A 21,391-nucleotide genomic window follows, 5' to 3' on the forward strand; every position below is an offset into this window, starting at 1 on the left:
TGCGATTCTATTTTGAAAAGTTGAAAGTATTACGGAACGAAGTGGTCCACACGTACACAGTTCGATAATTTACTTGGACGATCTTATGGCGCCACTAGTCACGTGCTTTTTAACCTAACCTAATATCCTTTGTCCTCAATATTCAGTCTCGAATCAAATTAATAACAATGGCCGTCGTAGTTGTCTGTCATTCAGATGTATACCCGGATTATGTGATGGTGAGAAACGTGTGGCGACTGCGAGTGGCAATCGCTGCCGATCGGTCAGAGTGATTATAACGCGAATGAAATCAACGTGACGTGTAATGCTGTAAAGGATGATTTTCTAGTGGGTGGTTGTAATCGCAGTGTCAACTAGAGTGACCACACGGATGACCAGCTGACAATGTTTTGTCATTAGCATAATTTAGTGTTTAGCGGGTGGTCCGGGTAAATCAAGAATGTTTAAAGCTGAGGAACCATCCAGAGACAGCTTCCTTCAGCAAATGAAGGCCGCTAGGGAAGAAAGGGCCCATGAGAAAGACAGAGAAGCTGCTGTCATTTTAATTCAGGCTTATGTTAGGGGATGGTTGACCCGTAAAAGAATATTGTGAGTTTTTTAATCGTTTTTAAATATCGATGTCTGCTTACGATAATTATATGACTTTTCAAATCATATTTGGAGTTGGCGTTTAAATCAATTTTTGTTATACATATAACTATAGTCTTTTAATCGCTTATCGGTATTTATTTACATTCGGTAATCTTCCGTTTATCGAATGCGCATATATTTCTTCGCCACAAAAATATAGGAAATTTGTGTTAATGTAATTTTGCTAATTTTTTATGCTCTTTGTGTATTGTAAAAAGAAACTAGATATAAAATAGTAGAGCAACAAATGTGATTTTCAGGGAAGAGTTTGATACGAATTTTCTGAATGATGGTGGCACAGAAACAAATATAAAGTTAAAACCTGCTTTGGACGTGTATAAGATTATTTTTAAATTTTTGTATATATATAAGAAAGAAAAGGTTCAAGAAAGAATAGAAAAGCTATGTAGGTATGTATGCATAAAAGATATTTATGTTGAATGTAGATAAGGGAAGAAAGATAAAAAATTTAAAAAACGTATAAGAAAATTAAAAAGAGTAAATATTTCAGATATTTAGTGTTGACTCTAGATTCTGAGTCTCCAGAAATTTCTTATGTAGGACTTGTATTAAGCAAAGATCGCTATATATCATGGATATCACAGATGAAAACAATATTATTTTATTGTTTGACTGGTTTAGATAATCTTAAACCAGAAAGAGTGTCTGACCATAAATCCATCCATTTGAGATTACATACATTAGTTAGTTTTACATCACCAGGAACATGGGCAATTCAGAAAGTAGAAGGAATGGAAAAACTCAAAGCTGGTATGAATCAGCTTTGTGCAAACATAATGGGCCACCTAGTCAACAAGGGGTTTTATCCCATTATGCAAGTGATTATCCTATTAATAGTAGTTTTATTATTCAGTGTTTGTTTTTACAAAGTATTTGTTTTTGTTATGATACTTGATCTTGTTTTAGGCATTTCTAGTAAAAGGATTGGGTAGAGTGGAAATTGCTTTAAAACCAATTGCACTTTCAGCAGCAGTTACATTAGCACTGAGACCATTAATCTCCTCCCAGATGTCAGATAAATTGGTTTCATTGTTTTTAATTAATATTTTTAGCGTACCTGCATTGGTCTATCATCTGAATAGTATATCATCAGTAGTGCGTAATCATTAATATATGAATTCCAAATGATATTTCACAGCATATAATATTCTTTATAATATAATTTTAGTGTATTACATCATTTATTACAAACAATTTATTTGCAAGGAGCCTGGAATTATTGAACTCGGAGCAAAATTTACGAATAGTATTTAATGCTCTGGAAGGTAGTTATGCACTGTGTTTGTTGGCTAATTTAATACAGTTAGCTAATATTGAAAGAGATGAAGTGTTAAAAGAATTGTACTTTCCATCTTTTACGGTACAGACTTATTGCATAATATACAATCTTTATGTAGATCTGAAAACAAACTTCATTTTTAAATAAATTTTATAGTTTGTTGTAACAAAAATGTTGGAGGCATGTCAGCAATATGTAGTTGCAAAACAAAGTAATTTAACTCACTGGCATCCTATTCTTGGTTGGCTTGCACAAAAGGTTGATACATATTTACAAGAACCTATTCCATATGTTAAATCACAATTAGCCTGTTTGTGGACAGGAAGAATAGTTTCACAGTTGATTGGTAATGAAAGGGTTTTTGTATCTATAAACAGGTATTCATTAGAGTTAATATTAGAAATTACAATACAATTTTTATAGGCCAACCTTTAACAGAACTTATTGAAAAAGAGATACCCCCATCAGTAGAACAACAGAGTACATCTGTTGGTACCAACATTTTCAGAAGAGCATTTTTGGAAGCACGTACAAATAGGAATAATAACACTAAAAATTATAGGAAATTGGGAAGTGCAGAAACTACTAGAATAGCTTTAATTTGTTCCCTTTATCAAATTGCTTTACATACACTTACACAAATGAAAATGGAAATATTGACTGGTAAGTATTAAGAATATGTTGAATATTATGTATATAAAATGAATAATATGTTGATAGTTATACATGTATCTATTATAAAATAGGTTTATGTTATCAAGATAAAATTTTATACCATATGTATTTATTCTTGGGAACACTGGGTCCACATTGTGGTTTAAAAGCATTTTTGGACCATTTAGCTGCTAATACAAAATGTACAGCACCTGAATTTCAAATGTTGATATTATTTTCTGATTGTATGACACATTATGTTACGTAAGTTTATGCTATACATATGGAAATAAACTACAAAAACGACTGCATCAATAATCTACTTATGTATATGTTTGATTAGAATTTTAGATGATATGGAAATGTACGAACAACAAGACCCGTTCAAACTTAGCGATTTTGTAACAATATCATACTTTTTAAACCAATTTCTGTATAAGGCAGTGCTTAATAATTTGTTTGGTGTGTATTATAGCCTTTACATTATATTCTTTCATAAAGTATTTCATATTGTTTTCTTCTAATGATATATAATTATAAGAGATAAATGGTTTAGCTATATACTGAAGTTTTAGATGTTCCAGATGTGAAATCAGTTCCTAATAATCCCCTCTTCACCTCTCTTCACACACTTTTAATGGCAATTTACCGCCGGGATTGTAGACGGACCTTTTGCCCGGAAGGCCACTGGTTGGCAAAGTTAAGTATTTGAAACTAATCTATTTTAACTAAATTATATCATATGATTTCAAAATGAATACGTTTTTACAACAGGAAGTTCGAGTGTCTGGTTTTCTAGCAGACCTGGAGAAAGGCAGGCGAGGTGCCGCTCTTCTCCTTTCTAAAATGCCGCATGTTATTCCTCATTCGGAGCGTGTTGTGCTGTTTCGTAAGCATGTCGCTAACGAAAAAGCAGTTTTAGGTCTAACCGAAAGTGCTTGCAATAGTACTCCAACAACGCTTATTGTTGTTCACAGGTAGTGGTGGATATTCTCGTATTAAATGTATTATACCAAGAATAACATAAATATTTTGCAGAACTCGTATAGTGGAGGACGGATATCGTCAATTAGCGATGTTACCCTCTCAAGCACTTAAAGGCGTAATTAGAGTTCGTTTTGTAAACGAGCAAGGTTTAGCTGAAGCTGGTATTGACCAAGATGGAGTCTTTAAAGAATTTTTAGAGGAGACAATAAAAAAAGTTTTTGACCCATCTTTAAATTTATTTAAAGTCACTAGTGAAAATCGACTTTATCCATCTCCAACATCATCTATGCAAGATAATCATTTGCAACTCTTTGAATTTGTTGGTCGTATGCTGGGTAAAGCGGTGTACGAGGTAAATAAAAAAAAAGAAAAATATAATTACAAGACTATAATGTCAGTTAATCATGTTCTGTAAAGAATACCTTTTATAGGGCATTGTAGTAGACGTACCTTTTGCATCTTTCTTCGTTTCCCAATTTTCTGGGCAAACAGGAGGAGCATTGTACAGTTGGCTGGACGAATTGGCTTCTTTAGATCGAGACTTGTATCGGAGTCTTACTCTTGTGAAGCATTATAAAGGTGATGTTAGACAGTTAGAATTAACTTTCTCTCTTGATGAAGACGTTTTAGGCAAATTAGTTACGCACGAATTGGTTCCCGGAGGACGAGCAGTGCCGGTCACTAATGAAAATAAAATCAATTATATACACTTAATGGCCCATTTTAGAATGCACATGCAAATAAAAGATCAAACAGCGGCTTTTATCAAAGGGTTCCGTTCTATAATCAATCCTGAATGGTTGGCATTGTTTTCCACTCCAGAAGTAAGATAAACATTCTTACAAAAAAAAAGGACTAATTAGTTTTTTGAAGAAGTATTTTTTTAAAATATCTTTATTTTTAGTTACAGAGATTAATTTCGGGTGATAATGTTCCACTAGATTTACGAGATTTACGAAGACATACACAATATTATGGTGGTTTTCACGATAGTCATCGTGTGGTGTGCTGGCTATGGGATATTCTAGAAAAAGATTTTTCTGAGGAAGAAAGAGGCTTATTTTTGAAGGTATTTCGTGCGATATATGATAATTGTAAGTAATGTTTGTTTTATTTATTTCTATATCTCTATTCGTTTCATAGTTTGTCACAAGTTGTTCGAAATCACCATTATTGGGTTTCGCACACTTAGAACCACCATTTTCGATTCGTTGCGTTGAAGTTGGCGATGACGAGGATACCGGTGACACAATCGGTATGAAACTATAAACATCATATATATTTTTCATACTTTCTATTTATTCTATTTATTTTATTCATTCTTTATAAAATAGGTAGCGTAATAAGAGGATTTTTTACGATTCGTAAGAAAGATCCGCAGAATCGTCTACCTACATCGTCTACTTGCTTTAATCTTCTTAAATTACCAAATTATCAAAAGAAAAGTACCTTACGGGAGAAGTTACGTTACGCTGTCACTAGTAATACGGGCTTCGAACTTTCATAATTTTCACCTGGTTTAAGGTAATTCCAATGCATACTATATGCTCAAATTACCTAACGAAAATTTCTACGAAGTGATTGAGTGGTGCCTAACCGCCGCGAACCAAATTGTCAGGCGAGGTGTTTCTAGTAATTATGTCAGAGACTCTAGATCGAAGAAAAGCATAACCATCATTTATATTATTTGTAAAACAAAATTTTTAAATGAATTTATTGAAACGAAATTGAAGACTCGCACAAATTTTATGAGATATTATCCATATAAAGAAACAAAGTTTTTGCTTTCCTTATCATTTTGTTATTTCTTTTTTTTTATAGTAAGAAATTTCTAATGTTCCTATCGATCAATTTGACACGAGATTAATTTATAGTTATAATAAAAAATGAATTACCTTCTTGCTGTTTCTGAAATTTTTATGAGATTTATGTCTTCTGTCTTATTTCGTATACAATCGTACTGTGTGTTGAATTTACCTTGTTTTCACAGCACATATTCAAGTTTTGAAGTTTCATTCTATAAAACTTCTCGCCAAATGGTAGATTACTTATGGTGTAAAGCACACTGTACCTCATGAGCTTAATATTGCTAATACTGTGCGCTTGTTAGTTTATAGTATCGTGAATTAATGTTAGTCTATTAAATCGATAAAATGCATGACGCGAGTGTTGAATCCGAGCCCATCGGTGCCCGGTGAATAAATAACGAGGAGAAAAAAGAAGAAAAAAAAAGATAGGAAAAGGAAGAGGTCCGTAAATTTCTAAAATTGTCGAGTTATTTGAAAGTCAAGGCTCCATTTTGGGGAAAGCTATTTTCGCAAGATTTTGTACAAATTTTTGACACGATGTATAAAAAGATTTATATAATCTTGTTTGGAAATATATACGTGTATATATTGTGTCCACGGGCGCTCATGGGTTGAAAATCCATAACCGTTCGAGTGTTTAAGATCGGTTTGTTCGGATCGAACGAAGTTGTGATGTTTGTTCTCCTATTTGAGCATTTCGAGCTGAATTTCCTGTAACTGCAGTTTGTCCGTGATCTTCGATGAGCCCGAGCGAACGTGAGAAAATGGAAAACGAGGGAGCATCAGGACTGTGTTATCCGCGATATAGCGAGGAATACGATATTACAGCGAAATTTATTTTTCTCGTGGTTTACGCGTAACTTCGACGAATGACTCGCGATATTGTCGGTGGAAATTCGGTCAGACCAAAGATAGAAGCCTATTTAGTGTGAAGAAGATAATTCGAGATGTAATCTTTTCATATTTTCCTATACGACCGTATGTAAGTTTTTCAGGCCTGTATTCACCGATTGTACCTATGCTGTAGAAGAGTAATAAAGAGCGAACATTTTTTAAAGAGATAGAACGATAAGTTTACAAGTAAATTAGATTAAATCGTGTACCAACTAGTTTACTAACGTCCACAATGTGAATACTAGCTAACGAATTATTTTGATTATGTATAGAAACAAGAAAACGCGGAACATAATAACTTTGGCTTTTGTTACTTTCCGTCAGAGTCGATAACCAGTTTCTCTTGTAATGTTAATTGTGAATACATGCCTTGCAAATATATGTACAATTGAACAAAGTAGTAGATGATACTTTCCTTTATGAATATACATACTTATCGTTGGAGCGATACATGTATGTGATAAATGTGGATATCGATACAAATATGGAGTAAGATACGAAATAAAATTGTTACGATTGTAAGATGAAACCGATGGCTTTTTATTCAATATCCGTTCTTGTTAACGCGGATCATTTTTCTATTTTAGACATTACGCTAAAAAAAGAATATACAAACACGATATAAACGAGTTTTCCTTACAATCGTATCAATAGCAAAAAAGCGCGCTTTGTATAATATGGCTTGCTCGAGTTACTCGTACTTCTGTAACATTTTTTATAAAAGTGTATACATATTGCGACGCAGTTGAGAGAACAACGGTGAATTTGTTAATTTAATACATTCGATAATAATTCACAAAGATACTGTAAATATACACACTGAATTACATCATGCCTTTCAATTATATTATCCTATAACAATCATACCTGATATCTCGGTGTAAAATTTAAAAAAAAGGACTCTATTCGAGGCGCCACGGTATATGAAATTAATCTGCTCATTTTTAAATCATTCAACGCTATATTTGGGCAAATAATAAACAATCGTTCGATGCTTTATATAATAAACGTTCTTATAACATTTATTAATAAAACGAACGAATAATATAACATATAAGCGAAGGATATATGTAGAGTTTGGTGCGGTTTTACAGTCGTATTTACAAGGATGCAAAGATCGCTGGGACGGTTGCGCGTCGGCTTAGTGCGCAGGTCACGTGACCTCCTTTGTGAGCAGCTGGCGCTGTCGACAGTGTAAGTTACCTTCCCCTTCGACTAGTGGCCAACAAGCTTTGGCTGCGAGAAGACGTGCGTTTAGTTCGTACCGCGACGATCGCATTATCGCGGCTACGCGAGAGACTCCTTTTCTCTTTCTCTCCCTCTCTCGCTCGTGTGTGCGCGCGCGCGTGTTTTCGTGTTTGTGTGTGCGTGCTTAATCTGTACGAGAAGTGGCAGTGTTTCTGGCTCGGCCGTAGGACCCGGACAGTGAGGAAATCATTCGTGAAATTCGGAAAACCGCCGAACAAACTCGGCCGCCCCTCGTAGCCGGAATCGCTGTGGCCATCGAGGACTCGACCGAGCCTTTCAGTGTTCCCTCGTTCCTTTCTCTGTTTCGCGCTACTGTGTTTCTTATGGACAAGCACCGCCCCCTTTCCACCTCCGTCCCTCCGATCGTAACGTTATGAGGCCAGCTGAGCGTAACTGACGGAGAAGAGGGAGAACAGGCTTGCGTGCGTGTGTCAAACATAACCTAGCATCGTTACCGTGGATGTAGCGAGAGTAAATCTAACGAAAAAACGTGACACGCGTTCAGTTTTAATAATTCCGCATTGGTGACATTCACGCATCCAATAGCTCTTCTGGTTTAGAAAGCGCATCGAGCGTCAAAGGATTCGGTGGGAACTACGAAAGTGTTGTTCTTCCTTTCTCGACAGTACCGAGTAGAAACGTCCGAACACGCAACGCCCCGTTTACTATCGACAGTGTTAAGGAATACTTACACGAGGACACCGCCTCTACTCCGAAGGTTACCCTTCGCATGTATCGTTTTTGCCATAAGTCGCGATAAAAGGACGCGACGTCGAGCCGCAGCGTCGAGCGTGGTGTCACGAGTCCCCTTTGCCTCTCGTGCTTCTCAAGCTTCAGCCCTTCCCGCCGTACCTCGAGAGCGCGCGACATTCGAAACTGAGCTACGTAATATTCCATCAGAACGCAATTTGCAATTTTCCATCGAAACTCGTCGATTTCCATTATCGTGATCGACGATCGAATCACTCGATCCAGGGAATATTCGCGTGCTTCTCGAAATATGGAATCGAGAGCTATATCGAGATCTATCGACTTCTAAGTTGATACGGCGTGTCTATTAGTCAATCCTTTTTTTGGATAACAGTGATCTTACAAGAATCTTATCCAGTTTAATCGTTGAAAGCCAAAAAAAGTCGTTTCGAATGCTCTCATCGCTATTGTGGTGAAACGAAAACGAGAAAAAGAACTTCAAGTTGTGTCAGTGTCACGTGTGTGCCCCGTCACTGGGACGATAACGAGATATCTAATAGAGAAAGAAGTGTTTGATCGAACAGGTGAAACAGAGTGAGCAGGAAAAATCGAAACGGTCGGAAAAGAATCGACGAGCAGGAGAGGCGTGTCCCGGCTTCCCTGAAGCGGCAGGGGCCTTGGCGGTGGCGGTGGCGGTGAATCGGGAAAGGGTTGAGGAGGGTGGCCCCTAGGGAGAGAGGAGAGTTTTGATGGCAGTAGTTGGGCCCAGTCGGCACTCGCGGGTGTCCATGAGCGTGTCTATGTCGTTAATGCAGGGGGGTGGGGCGGGGGCGACAGGTGGCGGTGGGACAACGGGGGCCCACCCGGGGCAAGCGGTCCTCGCGGCAGCGGCCCAAGCACCCCCCACCTACTACCACCCTGCCGCTCCTGCGCCTCCGCCACCGCCGCCGGCCCAGGATCTCGTTCAGCCCGACAGACCCATCGGATATGGTGCCTTTGGCGTTGTCTGGTAAGTCGATTATATCTGTAACTATTTGCTTCTTCTTTTTTTTCTTACCTCGTGCTTCTTTTATTTATCTCCATGTTTTTTTTCGCGACGTCCGGACGTTGTTGTATAAAAACGATCGTCATATAAAAGAAAATGATGTTCTGGGTGGGACGTAGATGGCACTCGTATTACTTTTAAAAGTTGTTGTTTTAAGCATTGTAAAACTTTCTACCTACAAATAGGTACTACCGTTTAGTTAGAAGTAGAAATACGAAAAGATACACGAAATGGTACACAAGCTTCTGTTGTACGAACTACGGTCGCACGAAGTTTTAGTTGCATGAACGCGTTCTCGTAATGAACGTACATATACAGATATTTGCGTCTGTTCAGGGGAAGAACTCGATAAGTCACTCTTTCTATTTTGTACAGAGGATTAAGGATTACCAAAATTGTCTATATACATTTGGCTTTGGAAGTAAACGCGTGGCTCTCTCAAAATTTCGTCCAATCATCGACTATTTTTAGGATGAACATTTAGTTCTTTTGTATCATATCGCATTAAAATTCTCCTGTTTGTTCATAAAGAGACATTAGAATCGGTAAACAAAAAAGGAATGTACTTATCGTGTTTTTCTGCTGTGATCTTTACACGTATGGAACGCGATATGGAAACAACGTAAACAAGATGTACCGACATGCTCGATTTTAATTTTCCGAACTTGGAAATCATTCGGTTACAGCAACTGTTTTATGCTGCATTATATTCGCAAAATAATCTTCCGGCGTATCAAGTTCGTCGGTCGACAGTTAAATATTCGAGTAATTTTGTATTCCATTTTACTGTGCGCCCACGGGCTCGACGTTAAAACAGGAGGAAAAAAATATTAATTCGAATTGAAAATTCTGTCAGCAAATTTCACTGCGCGGCAATTCGCGTGCAGCATGTCGAAGCAATATGTAATTAACGTGGAAGTTTGGAGTGCGCGCGCGGCCGCGCTTTCGAGCTCGACAAATTTTCTAAACATTTTAATCCCGGGAAACGGAACGTTCGACTAATTAGCGCCACTTTCCACGTTCGCTACGCGTCGAACGAGAGCTCTCCGACGATTGCTAGAGAGTAAACGCACTTTCCTTCTTAGCGTGTGTATAAATCGTTGCCTCTTTTCAACCCTGTATAATTTGCGAGTTCGATAAACAGCTGTTACTATGTTTTTCCCCGTCCCTTTCGTGTCTCTATAGTTCAGAAATTGAGTATGACTAGTTGTTAAAATGGCGTTTCGACATATTCAACGTTGAAAGTTTCTTTCGTTTATAGAAACACGTATGATACGAACGAGAAGTCTATACATGTATAATGTACACTTCATTTTTATTATAGTGTAAAATGATACAGAAGTACGATTATTTTGCTTTTGGTAAAATGAAAAAGCCGGCTTTTCTCGTGATATTACACGCCGAAAGTAATTACATATATACGAGATCTCATTAAGATAACTTGTACTTTTTTGGATAGAAAACAGATATGAGAAAAAGATTTCATTTGCGGTTTAAATTGATGTGAAATTATCTCAAACATGGAAAAGATATTTACATAAGCGCATTTCTTTTCGTATATTAAAACTTGATTCTCAACGATTTTTTGTAATTTTACAGCATTATTCTCGTTTAGAAACGATAGTAGCTCTTTTTTTGCTTAACTTTACTGTTTATCTAAGTGAATTACTACGGTATAGTGTATTGGCAATTTAGAGACGTGTATCGTAAATTACGTTCGTAGATTACGAAAATGTAGTAAAGAAAAAGTGTGCATGTTTCGAGAAGCTAACAATTTAAAATTATGTACACGACAATTTCTTGCAAACATGCCACGAATAGAACGACGCATTGTCGTCGTTCAACTTGTTCGTTTGATTTATCTCCCTTTAAACTTTAAGCGACACGTGGCGCCCCATTAAATTTTATTTCTGGACACGTCTATCGGTCGTATCGCGTTCTCCGAAGCTTCTTCGCGTTTCCGTGGGTCGTGCTCGGGTATTCGGAACGGTATCGATAATCCTGCAATTCGATAATCGACAAATTGCCAGCGGAACTCGATTTCGGGAAATTTTTACAGCGCCCACACGCGTTAGAATTATGGACACTCGTTCCGGCTCATTTATTCCTGACCGGTTACCGATACTAGGAAAAATTCATTTCCTATCGATCGGAATTACAGACATTTTGGATTTTTATTCGGTTCAACGGCGTTCATATTTCAGAAAGTATATACAGTGTGATCAAGTAATTATGGCGAAATTGGCAAGGGAGCGACTTTACAGGAAAAAGTGAATCGAAAACGAAGAATAAAATTTTCTAGTAAAACTGACCAGGCTAATTCTTAACCAAACACGTTCAAAGTGCATTTTCTTGAAAACGAGGCCATAAATGGGAAAATTGTATTTCACATTTTTCGTTTACTATAGCACGTAGAATATCCGTCTGTTGATCGCTTGCTCGTATTTAGTCGATAATTAGCCAACTTCGCATATGCTAAACAAGTTTTCGAATTCGATTTGTATTGATTTGTTTTTTCACGTGGAATTACCACCTTGTCAGTTGTGCCACGATTTTTGACGTACCCTGTATGCGTATGCGTACGTGTGAATCCGATAAAACGTACGCTTTCCGTGGCAAATGTCTGAGAACATAATATAAATGGCGAGTTATCCGTTCAACAGATATAATAAACTACTAGATCGAGTGTTAATTTATCTTACGGTACGAGGCGCCACTTGGACTTATTTTCTTTTAATTGGCTCGCGGTCAGCGTGCGTTTGGGTAAACGCGTGTTTCAGCGCGGTTAATTCTCCGGCAAATAATGGCAGCACTGGGTCTCTGTTTACGCGACAAGAGTTTGCTTTCCACTGTCAAGGGTATTCACTGGTAACACAGTGCTCCGAACGTTTTAATGGACACGTAATTATCGGCTGATTTCGATTTTTCTTACCAACCGTTAAAATTACGCGATCGTGCTCTGTCGTCGCTCCAACTAGCTCCTTGAGCGAGTTTAAATTCAATTGCCATTTGCTTGCACACAGTTTGCACGTCGCTCGCCTTGAATTGTAAATGGTTGTATCTCTAAATAAGCGAACTTGGAATCCGCGTATGTTTCTCAGAAAAAGTTTTTCGTTCATGCTGTATTTCGTAAGGAAGGATTTCATACAATGGATGATAATACCGGCAGTTTTTTTATTTATAAAGATACTCGAAAAATTTATCTACGTACGATAGCTCGCGAAAATATTTGCACCATACCATAGGAAATTTTTACCACTACACGCGTATTATGCAAACTTATTGAAATTTTATAAAACGGAACGAGACATGATCTATTATCGCGATTAATCCACGAAGAATTAATCGGCATGAATAAGTAGTCTTAGACGTAAATCTTTACCAACACGTTTGCCACTTATCATAGGTGGTAATGGTTGATGCGCAAACAATTATAATCAACGATAAAGATGGTTTAAATATTGCGATGTACTAACATAAAGAATATTTGGTTGTTCGAACACTTTGCCGAACTTTGCGAAGCGTGTGCTTGCGATAGATATTCTGTAGCTTCTACGTACAATCTCAGTTTTCTTCCAAATTTGACCAATATAATCGTGACAATCGTGATTCGTTTCAGCGCCAATGAAATTTCAGAATATTTCGTAAAACACAGGTGAAATATATTCACGAAGAGTTTCTACAATTTTCGTCTTCTTTACTCTACATATATACAAGACATTAATTTGAATGAAATTGAGCTCGAGAAAAAAGTTTGAAAATACAGAGGATGGTCGGTAACAACGCGTCGCGTGGCGCTTGATTTCTTTGTTTACCGATAAGAGGCGAGCAAACAGGAAACGCGCCGGCTATTCGAGGGTTCGCGTGTCTCGCGTGTAAATGTTGCACGCCGCGGCGTAAATCTCCGATTTTCAATGGTGAGTGCAATACATAACGAGAACCGGCTGGTGAAATGGAGAGAGAGAGAGAGAGAGAGAGAGAGAGAGAGAGAGAGAACCGCGAGAGAAATTACGAGTTCGCTGGAATGTCCAATAAATTACCGATGAACGTAAACAAAATAAAGTTAACTAGTGTCGTAAGATAAAGCGCAGGATTACCATGGGGAGAAATATATCGTCGACAGTCGGACGTGTCATCGTTTCATTTACATACGGGGATTTAAAGCGACGCAGAGGCTCGCCAGAGATCGTTCCGGTCTTTCGTTGCGTTTATGTTAGGAATTGTTCTAGAAAATTCCCTAGACCCGAGAGTTCGTTTTGAAAGCATCTAGGAAATATTTTCCGTGTCGCCTTTTGTCAACCAGGGAAATGAACAAGAGGGATTAGGTATGATGGAATTTTTCCTTTGTTTTCTCCGTTATAGGTTTACCTGGTTAGCGATGAATCATCGAGGTTCCTAGCGAGGATTTTGGTCGAACGTAAGAACGAAAAAGAAACCGAGTGTGATTTAAGAGCCGCGCAATAATTTCGTCGTGACCTGCGGTCGGTATAATTACCGTTAGCTTGCCTGAACCGGATGCCCGATGGATTTTGTTGCTGTATTTGGTTTATTGTCGTTTCTGGATAACCGTTTGGCGTTGTAAAGTCTGCTGGGTACTTTGTGTTTCACGGCCGTTATTTACAAGCTCACGTATTGATGTAGCGTGTTCTTAATATCTGTGTCAGTGGAATAACTGTTTCATTGGGATAATGAGTCGGTTTAAACGAATGTCGTAAATACGTAAATATGTCGTCGCTACGAATTGCCATAATACCTGGGCGATAAACCCGAACATCTACTTGGATGAAGAACCAGGTCAAATTTCTGTTGTAGGTTTACATATAACGATAAACATTTGTATCGTTTTTCGTCAAACTACGATGGAAGTTACGTTTGTACATATTGGTATTTATTTTATGGATTTACGAAGCTACGTTCTAATCTAGATCGAACGTTATTTTTTAATAAATCCAGTTCGCACCACTAAGTTTTTATTTATCTTGCAACGCGTTAGAAAAACATTGAATGAGATTCATTGATATCGATTCGTTTCGTTGATAAAACGGCGCGATCAATTGCTCGTTAAACGCATCTGATGCTACCTTTCAATTCAGATATCGTTTTGCACGCGACAAAAACTCGTCTCAAACGATGGAAATTTTCTTTTTGTATCGCCGTTGAATCGTTTTAATTTCACGGACCAATGAGAGATATTGGCGTTGTAAAAAAGTTTATTTAGAAAGGATTCGCGAGTTTAAAGGGATGACCGCGTCCCTGACGTGGTAAAATTGTAATTTCGGAGAATTTCGTAGGAAGAAAGCGCGGGAAATTTATTCAAAGAGTCAGCAGTTTTCCGCGGCATGGAAAAGAGTGGTAGGAAAATGAAAGGGGGAGTGGGAGTCACCATGACAACCGCGGCATTCCAAGATAAGGAGGAATCGTGACCAGATTGCGTGTACGAGCTTGCATGTTTAAATGAAGAATGCGTACGACTACAGCACGGCGCTGCATGTTGCATAATATATTCGCTTTTTAAATGACAGATATACGTCGTGACGTATCGATGGTCAAAATCATTTAAAGACGAATGCTTTAAGGATTTAAATCATAAATTTCTCGAATTCCCCATTCCACGAGTCTACATCTGAATCGTAGTTTCCGATCATCTCGACCGAGTAATCAGATGTTATTATCCTCGAGAGAAGATCGTAACGTTGTTGCCATAAGTTGCTCGTTTCTCTCTCGAGCGTACAAAATCTTGCCTGGATACAGTGACTCGCGAGAGTATTCGAACATTCATCGTACGAAACATATGTGTACGTATATAACGTGCGAAGTATTTTGAGATTTTATTGCCACTATAACGCGACACCACTATCGCGATTATCACTGATAACATTTGGAAGGAATTTTCAAGTGCATGTAGAAGCTCCAAAATATTTGCGAACGAAGTGTAAAGAATACTTGGTATAAAAATTCATCAGCAACCTTACGTCCTGTTAATTGTCAAAAAAAATACAACCAGCGTGGAGCACTAGGGGAAAGCAAAGTTCTCAAAAATTCGAGTGACAGAATCGCGATAAAAGATCCATTCAAAACTATTACGTCCCTCTGTTCTTTTTATTCCGTTGAACTCAATCAAGTGACTCTTGTTATTTCAATACACGCGTGCATGTACTTTTGCCACGATATTATTCCCCTTGTTCTCGTTTAATCCATTATTTCCAGAAAATCGTCAAGTTTTCACCCTTTCGATCGTAGTTTGAAGCTTTATTCGACATCCTTTAAAAAAAGCAAAGAAAACAGATACGAATCGAAAGACAAAGGAAAAAAATACATATTCTTCTTTCAATTTCAATTATCGGCGGCGCACAATCGTGCAAGTGTAATCGACGACAATAGCCTGGGACCGGAAGCAGCCGGCATCGAGTAACCGCATTTAAATGACAAAGACGGTGTTTATTCGAAAAACGGGCTATTAACGTCAGCAACAGAGGGGTTTGGCGGGGTGGGCGGGGGTTCGGTATCCATAGGGAAAAATGTGAAAGCCACATTTTCACCTATTGTCGCGCGACCGCTTTTTAGCCTTGCGTGCACGGTCGCGAGGATAAGTGTTATTCGGATTTCATTCGCGTCCGCGTTTCCGTTGCAACATTGTGTCCAACCTGGGCTTTTCAGGGTCGTCCGCAAAGGATTGTTATTTCTGAACGCAGCATGGAACGTAACGCGGTAGATTCTCAAGTATATAAAAGGTTCGATAGGAAGAGCATTGTCGTATTGTTGCAGCTCTCTGTGTGGTTCGATGATGTACATTTTTGTTCAGGACAGCGAAGTTTCGCTGTGGACGTTCCAACTGTTTCGAAACGGAGCTTCATCTACTTGTCGTCACGATTGTGTTAATCCTTCGCTTTCTTTATTCGCGTTGTTTTGTTCCGCTGTTTTCTTAGCGAAGTTGTCAAGGAAGCGAACGTACTTACATTATCATAGAAACAAAGTAATTCTCTTCCTATAGAATCATCGAATAATAAACATATTCAATATCAATAGACGATTGGAAATTAGATAATATCTTGCGGGATATGTTGCTGTAAATTTTGTTGAAAATTTGTGCCATGGCTCTTTCTACTCGTGCAAATTACAATATCTCGTTGCACGCTTCTTGCACTCTTCGAAATCGATTCTCAACGTGATAATGTAAAATGCAATCGTTCGTTATCGACGTATAATCGTCATTTACGGCTTCGTAATTAAATTGTATCCCGAAACACAATGCAAATGTCCGGATATTTTTAGTATAACTCTTCTTCGTGCTATAGGTATTCGTTTCGGAAGATTACAGAGACGATTTGAATTACCTACGGCAACAAGTACTTGGAAATACCTTAAACGTTTTTTTTATGATATACCTGTTGTTATTGAAAACATTATTCACGAACGTTCGAAGGGTATAAACGAGCATTTCCTGCGCGTTGCGCTTAATTGCATATCACAGTGTATAGAGTGTACACATTCATCACTGGAAAAAAGTATACTCTGTTAAGAAGCCACTCGTTATGTTCGAATTAATAAAAGCTGCTCTAAATTATGCGGATTCGAGTAACTATCAATTTATTCGGCTGTATAAGCAACAAGAAACGTCGGAAATTAGAGTGCAGCGTGTTTTAAATAAGAATGCAAGAGGGTGCGTTTCATTTTCCACTGGTATTTTCAGGTGTGAAGAAACGAAACGTGTCGTTGTGTACCGTATATTCGTCTATCCGGATTGTTACGTCGCTGGAAATCGGTTTAAGCGGATTACACCGCGGACCATGTATTCGCGTTAATTTAACAACCACCTAGGGACGAACTGCGAATCCTGGCAGCCGTTATTGATTTATTTTTTTCTTTTTATTTTTGTTTTTCGTTTTTCACTCATTAACCCATATGTCGATACTCCGTTGTCGTTTTGGACATTTAAATTTTATTTATATTACGACTTAAAATTTCTTATTTTCTTCGACAAATGATTTTTAAATTCAGTCAATTGCTCGATATATCTCTTATCGATGTCTGCTCTAAATAAAAAAATTTGTTGCCAAAAGGTAGCGAAATGGAAAGATAAATTCGATTACCGACGTCCGTTTGGTAAAGAGTTACATGAAATTGTTTCATGAAAATTTTATCGGGAAAACCACGCGGGAGAAACATAGGATAAGTGCACATTTTTTGATTTTCCGACTTCTATACCATTTCGCTATTTCATGCTAGAAAGAAGTTGACTGTAAGAAGAAGAAAACTTGGGATGTCGATTTAAGAGTCGAACATCGTCGTACAATAAATTAATCGTAGGCATAATTCATTGGTTGAGACTCGTCTTAAGAAAGAAAGGAATAAAGCCTGTCTGAAGAGTGAATTTCGTAATTGCATAGGCTTAATCGACGATTCACTTCGGTAGGAGAAACGACTTACGCTGTTCTTGCAAAATAGTAATCGCAGCGAAACTTTGACTGCTCCATCGTCGTTGTGTCGTTGAACTTTGGGCCAAGTCCAAAAAGTTGAATCGCCAGCGAGCGAAGAAATTGAATTTCCGCTCTATTGGCAATCTTTCACGCCCGTAATCCGTCGTTAACGCGAGTACGCTGCAGCATTTTCTGAATTCCTCGTACATTTTCCTTTAGAAATTTGGATTCCTTATTAATTTTCCTCAAGATTGAAATCCTGCAGAATAATCCGATTTACTATTTACCCTATTTTCAGTTCGTAAATGGACAAAGAAAGTCGTGAATCGAATTCGAATAATTTTCCTTGCAAATATACGTGTAATTTGTATCGCAGAGCGTAAAAGTACGCAATTTGCGAAAAGAGATGTTCGTCGATAGATATTTTTGTTGTGGTGCTTCAGTCGGAGCAGTGTATCGTAGTTAATTCTTGTTTATTTCAGATTTTGTATCTTTCTTGCTGCCTTTAAATCAATTCGAAGGTATTTGCCGTAGAATATCTCATTCGGTTTGATATTACGTTTCAAAGATATACGAAGATGTAGTAGTTTATTATTCATCGAGGATGACTACGCTTGTTTGAGATGAAAAGGAACGTTTCTCGATCTGCGAACGAGCAAGCGCATCGGACTCTATCGCTGTCCTCAATTAACGCGTTATCCACCTCAATATCGAGAAAGTTCGTTGACCCGGGAATCGTGTGCACGTTAGCCGATATCTGCGAGCTGCTTCTACTCTTTTTGGTATTCGATACAGAAAAGGCAGATTTCCATATCTGTTTCGAAATCGTATCGATTCAAACGAAAATCCAGATTCCCGATTAATCATAAATATACGCGATAACAAACGCAATGCAGGCGATGCAAGTCATCAAATATTCCCTTTCACGAGTAGTTTAATAGTCGTCAGTTGCGACAGAGGTTCGCAAAATTTTCTGCATAGGGGGGCGGGGGGTGCATCGAGTGGCATTGTCGGCTCGAGTCGGTCTACTTTTAAGTTAAAAGAGTTCCCTGGTCGCTGCGATACGGTCCTGAACAAAGACCTCGCCGCTTCGCCGTCTGCTCTGATCCCGCATTCACGCGGCACACGTGCACGCGTGCGCGTGCATAAGGTGCCTCCCTTCGCGTGGGGAAAGGCATCTGCGCCCGAGACTGATGCTGCTCGCATAAAGGGAATAACTTATGCCGAAAGAACTGTGTAGCCACAGCGGCCAATACTCTTCCCCTTTGCCTTTCTGAATCGCTAATAGAAACGAGATGTTGGCGGGATGGCGCCGCGGCGCCCGTTCAATTTTTCCGATGGTCTCCCTAGGAGACCGATTCCAAAGACGTGCACCAGACAGCATCGATATGAGTATGCATTTTGCTCTTTCCAGTGATCGCGCAGTTCTTGGGAATTTAGATCTCCAGGGACTGTTGAAGGGGAATGATGAACGAACGATGTTCGAGTGGCAGGATGTGGGATCTTCTGGATGGTGAATTGATGAACAGAGATCAGAACGATGGTTGCAATGGCATATAAATAGTCTTTTAGTTAGTTGGGAAAGGATTTTTATGGGATATACAGGAGTACGTGGAAGGATCTTTTTAAAGATACGCGTAATAAGCCAGGTGTTGATAATAGTCAGCAATTGATCTCCCAATTAGTCGAAGAAAGATTTTTAAGGATATATGTATATCGTAGAATATTATTTTTACATGTATATAGGTTTGAGAATTTTATTCGGGGAAAAAGGACAAAATTTTCTTTGCTTACGACAGACACTAGTGCGTAAAGAATATTCGATTTGATGCGCGATAGGAAATATGTAATTAGAGGTTTAAAAACGAGAGCGTCGTTGATGTTGGTAATTGGAGCAATTGTTAGAATCGGTAGAAAGGCTAATTGACGGATGTATGAATGTTACTAACTGTGGGAATTTAGAATTGAATGGCAGAATTTGACACTGACCAGTGGGTCACGAAGAATCAGCATTTCAAAGCTTAATATGAAATTGATGTATTACATGTTATACCGTAGCGAAACATTCGAGCGTGGTTGTATAACATCGATTGGCATATCTCTGTTTAAGAAACGAGGTGCTTGTTGTAATATTGATTTCCTTTCCAAGCGCTGTTGTGTAACATCCTACTGAATTGATACGTCACATTGATCGTTGCACAACTCGTTTGTTACTGTTTCGATCAAAACCTAGCAGAATTTTTGACTAAAGTAACATTTCTTTCTCTTTTCATATTTTCTCGAGAAAACAAATTTCTGCGAACATATACAGATTTACACCAAAAGTTTTCATCCAAATATCAGAATCCCGTATTAAACCATTCTAAAAAACCGAATTGGCGTTTTCTCGCGGCATAACGGAAAAGAATTTCCCATTGGGGGTTGATTGGAGCAAAGAAACGGATTGTTAAACAGTTCGCAAACTTTCGTATATCCTTCTCCTTAGGTAACGGACTTTTGTCCAAAGCTATTCCAGCTGACCGAACGCGTAGCTTAATCGCCAAAAAAAGAAGAAAAAAAGAGGAAAATCTTACCAACCATCGAAGTGTAACATTTTAATTGCGCTGTAGGTTCGTTCAAGTGGCCCCACGAAAAATTTCTTCCCCTTTTCCTCTAAACAGAGAAGAGAAAGGTTAGGCGAGAGCCAACGAAATTCCTCGCGGTCACCATGAATAAATGTGGGTTCTTTCTCTCTCTCTCTCTCTCTCTCTCTCTCTCTCTCTCTCTCTCTCTCTCTCTATCTTGATATAGAAAACCTAGCACGGGGATTCACGTTCTGGTCGAGCGAAAACGATTTAACCGGTGCCAAAACGAGCCGTTTTCGCAGCCGATGACGCACGCATATTTCTTTGCACGTGTACTAGCGATTCATCGTTTCCGCGTATCGCAACGAAACGCGCCACGTGTAAATCCGCTCTGCAATTTATCCTCCGCAGTTTCGAGCCGCGTGGAAATAAATTGCGATCCCGAGGTTGCTGGTTCGTGTTCTCGAGTCGTTTAACGTTTTCGGTGCGATCGTAAATGACGTTGTCTTTCGATATTTGGGGAACATTCTATTCTTGCGAATTGCTACTTAAGCATCGAAATGGCAGTTCTTGGAGTTTTGCAAGAGTACACGGACGTTTATCGATATTCAAACACCGCTATATCGAAATGTACAATTTGTTCCTTATCGCGAAGGGAAATTAAATCTCGACAAGTTTCATGCGATACATGTAAAAATTTTATTTGAAGGGTTTTGCGATAAATGTTGGAATACTTTGGTCCGTCAACGTAGTGTACGTCTCTCGTCTTGAATGGTTCAAGACGTTCGGTGACATCGACGATGTTATCGTCGATCTTGTGGATGGACGTTCGTGTCCCAAACGCTTTTCCTTGCGGAACAGCTGTCGTCGAGCTGTTTGAGTTTGCGTTGTCGAGTTGCTTGTGTGATCGTCAGAACTGAGATCTCTATCGTCAGACCGAATGGAACGTCTGCCTTTACATCGAATATTAGCTATCACGAACGATATACTAGGTGCACGCAGACGTCTTTACGTGGAAAGTTCGAAATAACTCGTGCAGTTGAACATTTTTATGTCTTATAACATCGAACGATAAAAGTTCGAATTCCAACTTTGCTTCCACACGTAACGAATTCGCAAAATATTTCTGTAAGAATTCAAACATTTCCCTGACT

The 21,391-nt window shown here is 38.6% G+C and overlaps 2 protein-coding genes across 4 annotated transcripts in view; both read left to right on the top strand.

Moving 5' to 3' along the window:
* Positions 1-100: 100 nt before the first annotated feature.
* LOC117206156 (ubiquitin-protein ligase E3B) lies at positions 101-7,102 on the top strand. Of its 2 annotated transcripts, none has more exons than XM_033445248.1 (16): positions 101-588; positions 891-1,040; positions 1,142-1,469; positions 1,558-1,746; positions 1,820-2,011; positions 2,087-2,276; positions 2,354-2,593; positions 2,677-2,848; positions 2,928-3,046; positions 3,160-3,284; positions 3,359-3,561; positions 3,623-3,923; positions 4,003-4,395; positions 4,476-4,640; positions 4,715-4,826; positions 4,906-7,102. In XM_033445248.1, exons 1-16 carry the CDS (start codon positions 440-442, stop codon positions 5,076-5,078), a joined length of 3,201 nt encoding a protein of 1,066 aa, XP_033301139.1. In that variant the 5' UTR covers positions 101-439; the 3' UTR covers positions 5,079-7,102. The 2 variants fall into 2 exon arrangements, with proteins under 2 accessions (XP_033301139.1, XP_033301140.1); XM_033445249.1 differs by having other exon boundaries at positions 3,169-3,284.
* A 367-nt stretch (positions 7,103-7,469) lies between these two features.
* The window catches only part of LOC117206165 (serine/threonine-protein kinase NLK), a 231,398-nt gene continuing 217,476 nt past the window's right edge, over positions 7,470-21,391 (top strand). For both annotated transcript variants that reach the window (XM_033445269.1, XM_033445268.1), the window contains exon 1: positions 7,470-9,220. In XM_033445269.1, the coding sequence (XP_033301160.1) occupies positions 8,961-9,220 (260 nt within the window). In that variant the 5' untranslated portion in view covers positions 7,470-8,960. The remainder of the gene's footprint in view (positions 9,221-21,391) is intronic.

The sequence above is a fragment of the Bombus bifarius genome, unplaced genomic scaffold (assembly GCF_011952205.1).
Source record: "Bombus bifarius isolate JDL3187 unplaced genomic scaffold, Bbif_JDL3187 scf7180000007996, whole genome shotgun sequence".
Taxonomy (NCBI): Eukaryota; Metazoa; Arthropoda; class Insecta; order Hymenoptera; family Apidae; genus Bombus; species Bombus bifarius.

Coding starts and splice junctions, on each gene's coding strand:
- LOC117206156 (XM_033445248.1), top strand. CDS start 440: ATGTTTAAAGCTGAGGAACCATCCAGAGACAGCTTCCTTCAGCAAATG. Junction 589..890: donor TTGACCCGTAAAAGAATATT/GTGAGTTTTTTA, acceptor TGTGATTTTCAG/GGAAGAGTTTGATACGAATT. Junction 1,470..1,557: donor GGTTTTATCCCATTATGCAA/GTGATTATCCTA, acceptor ATCTTGTTTTAG/GCATTTCTAGTAAAAGGATT.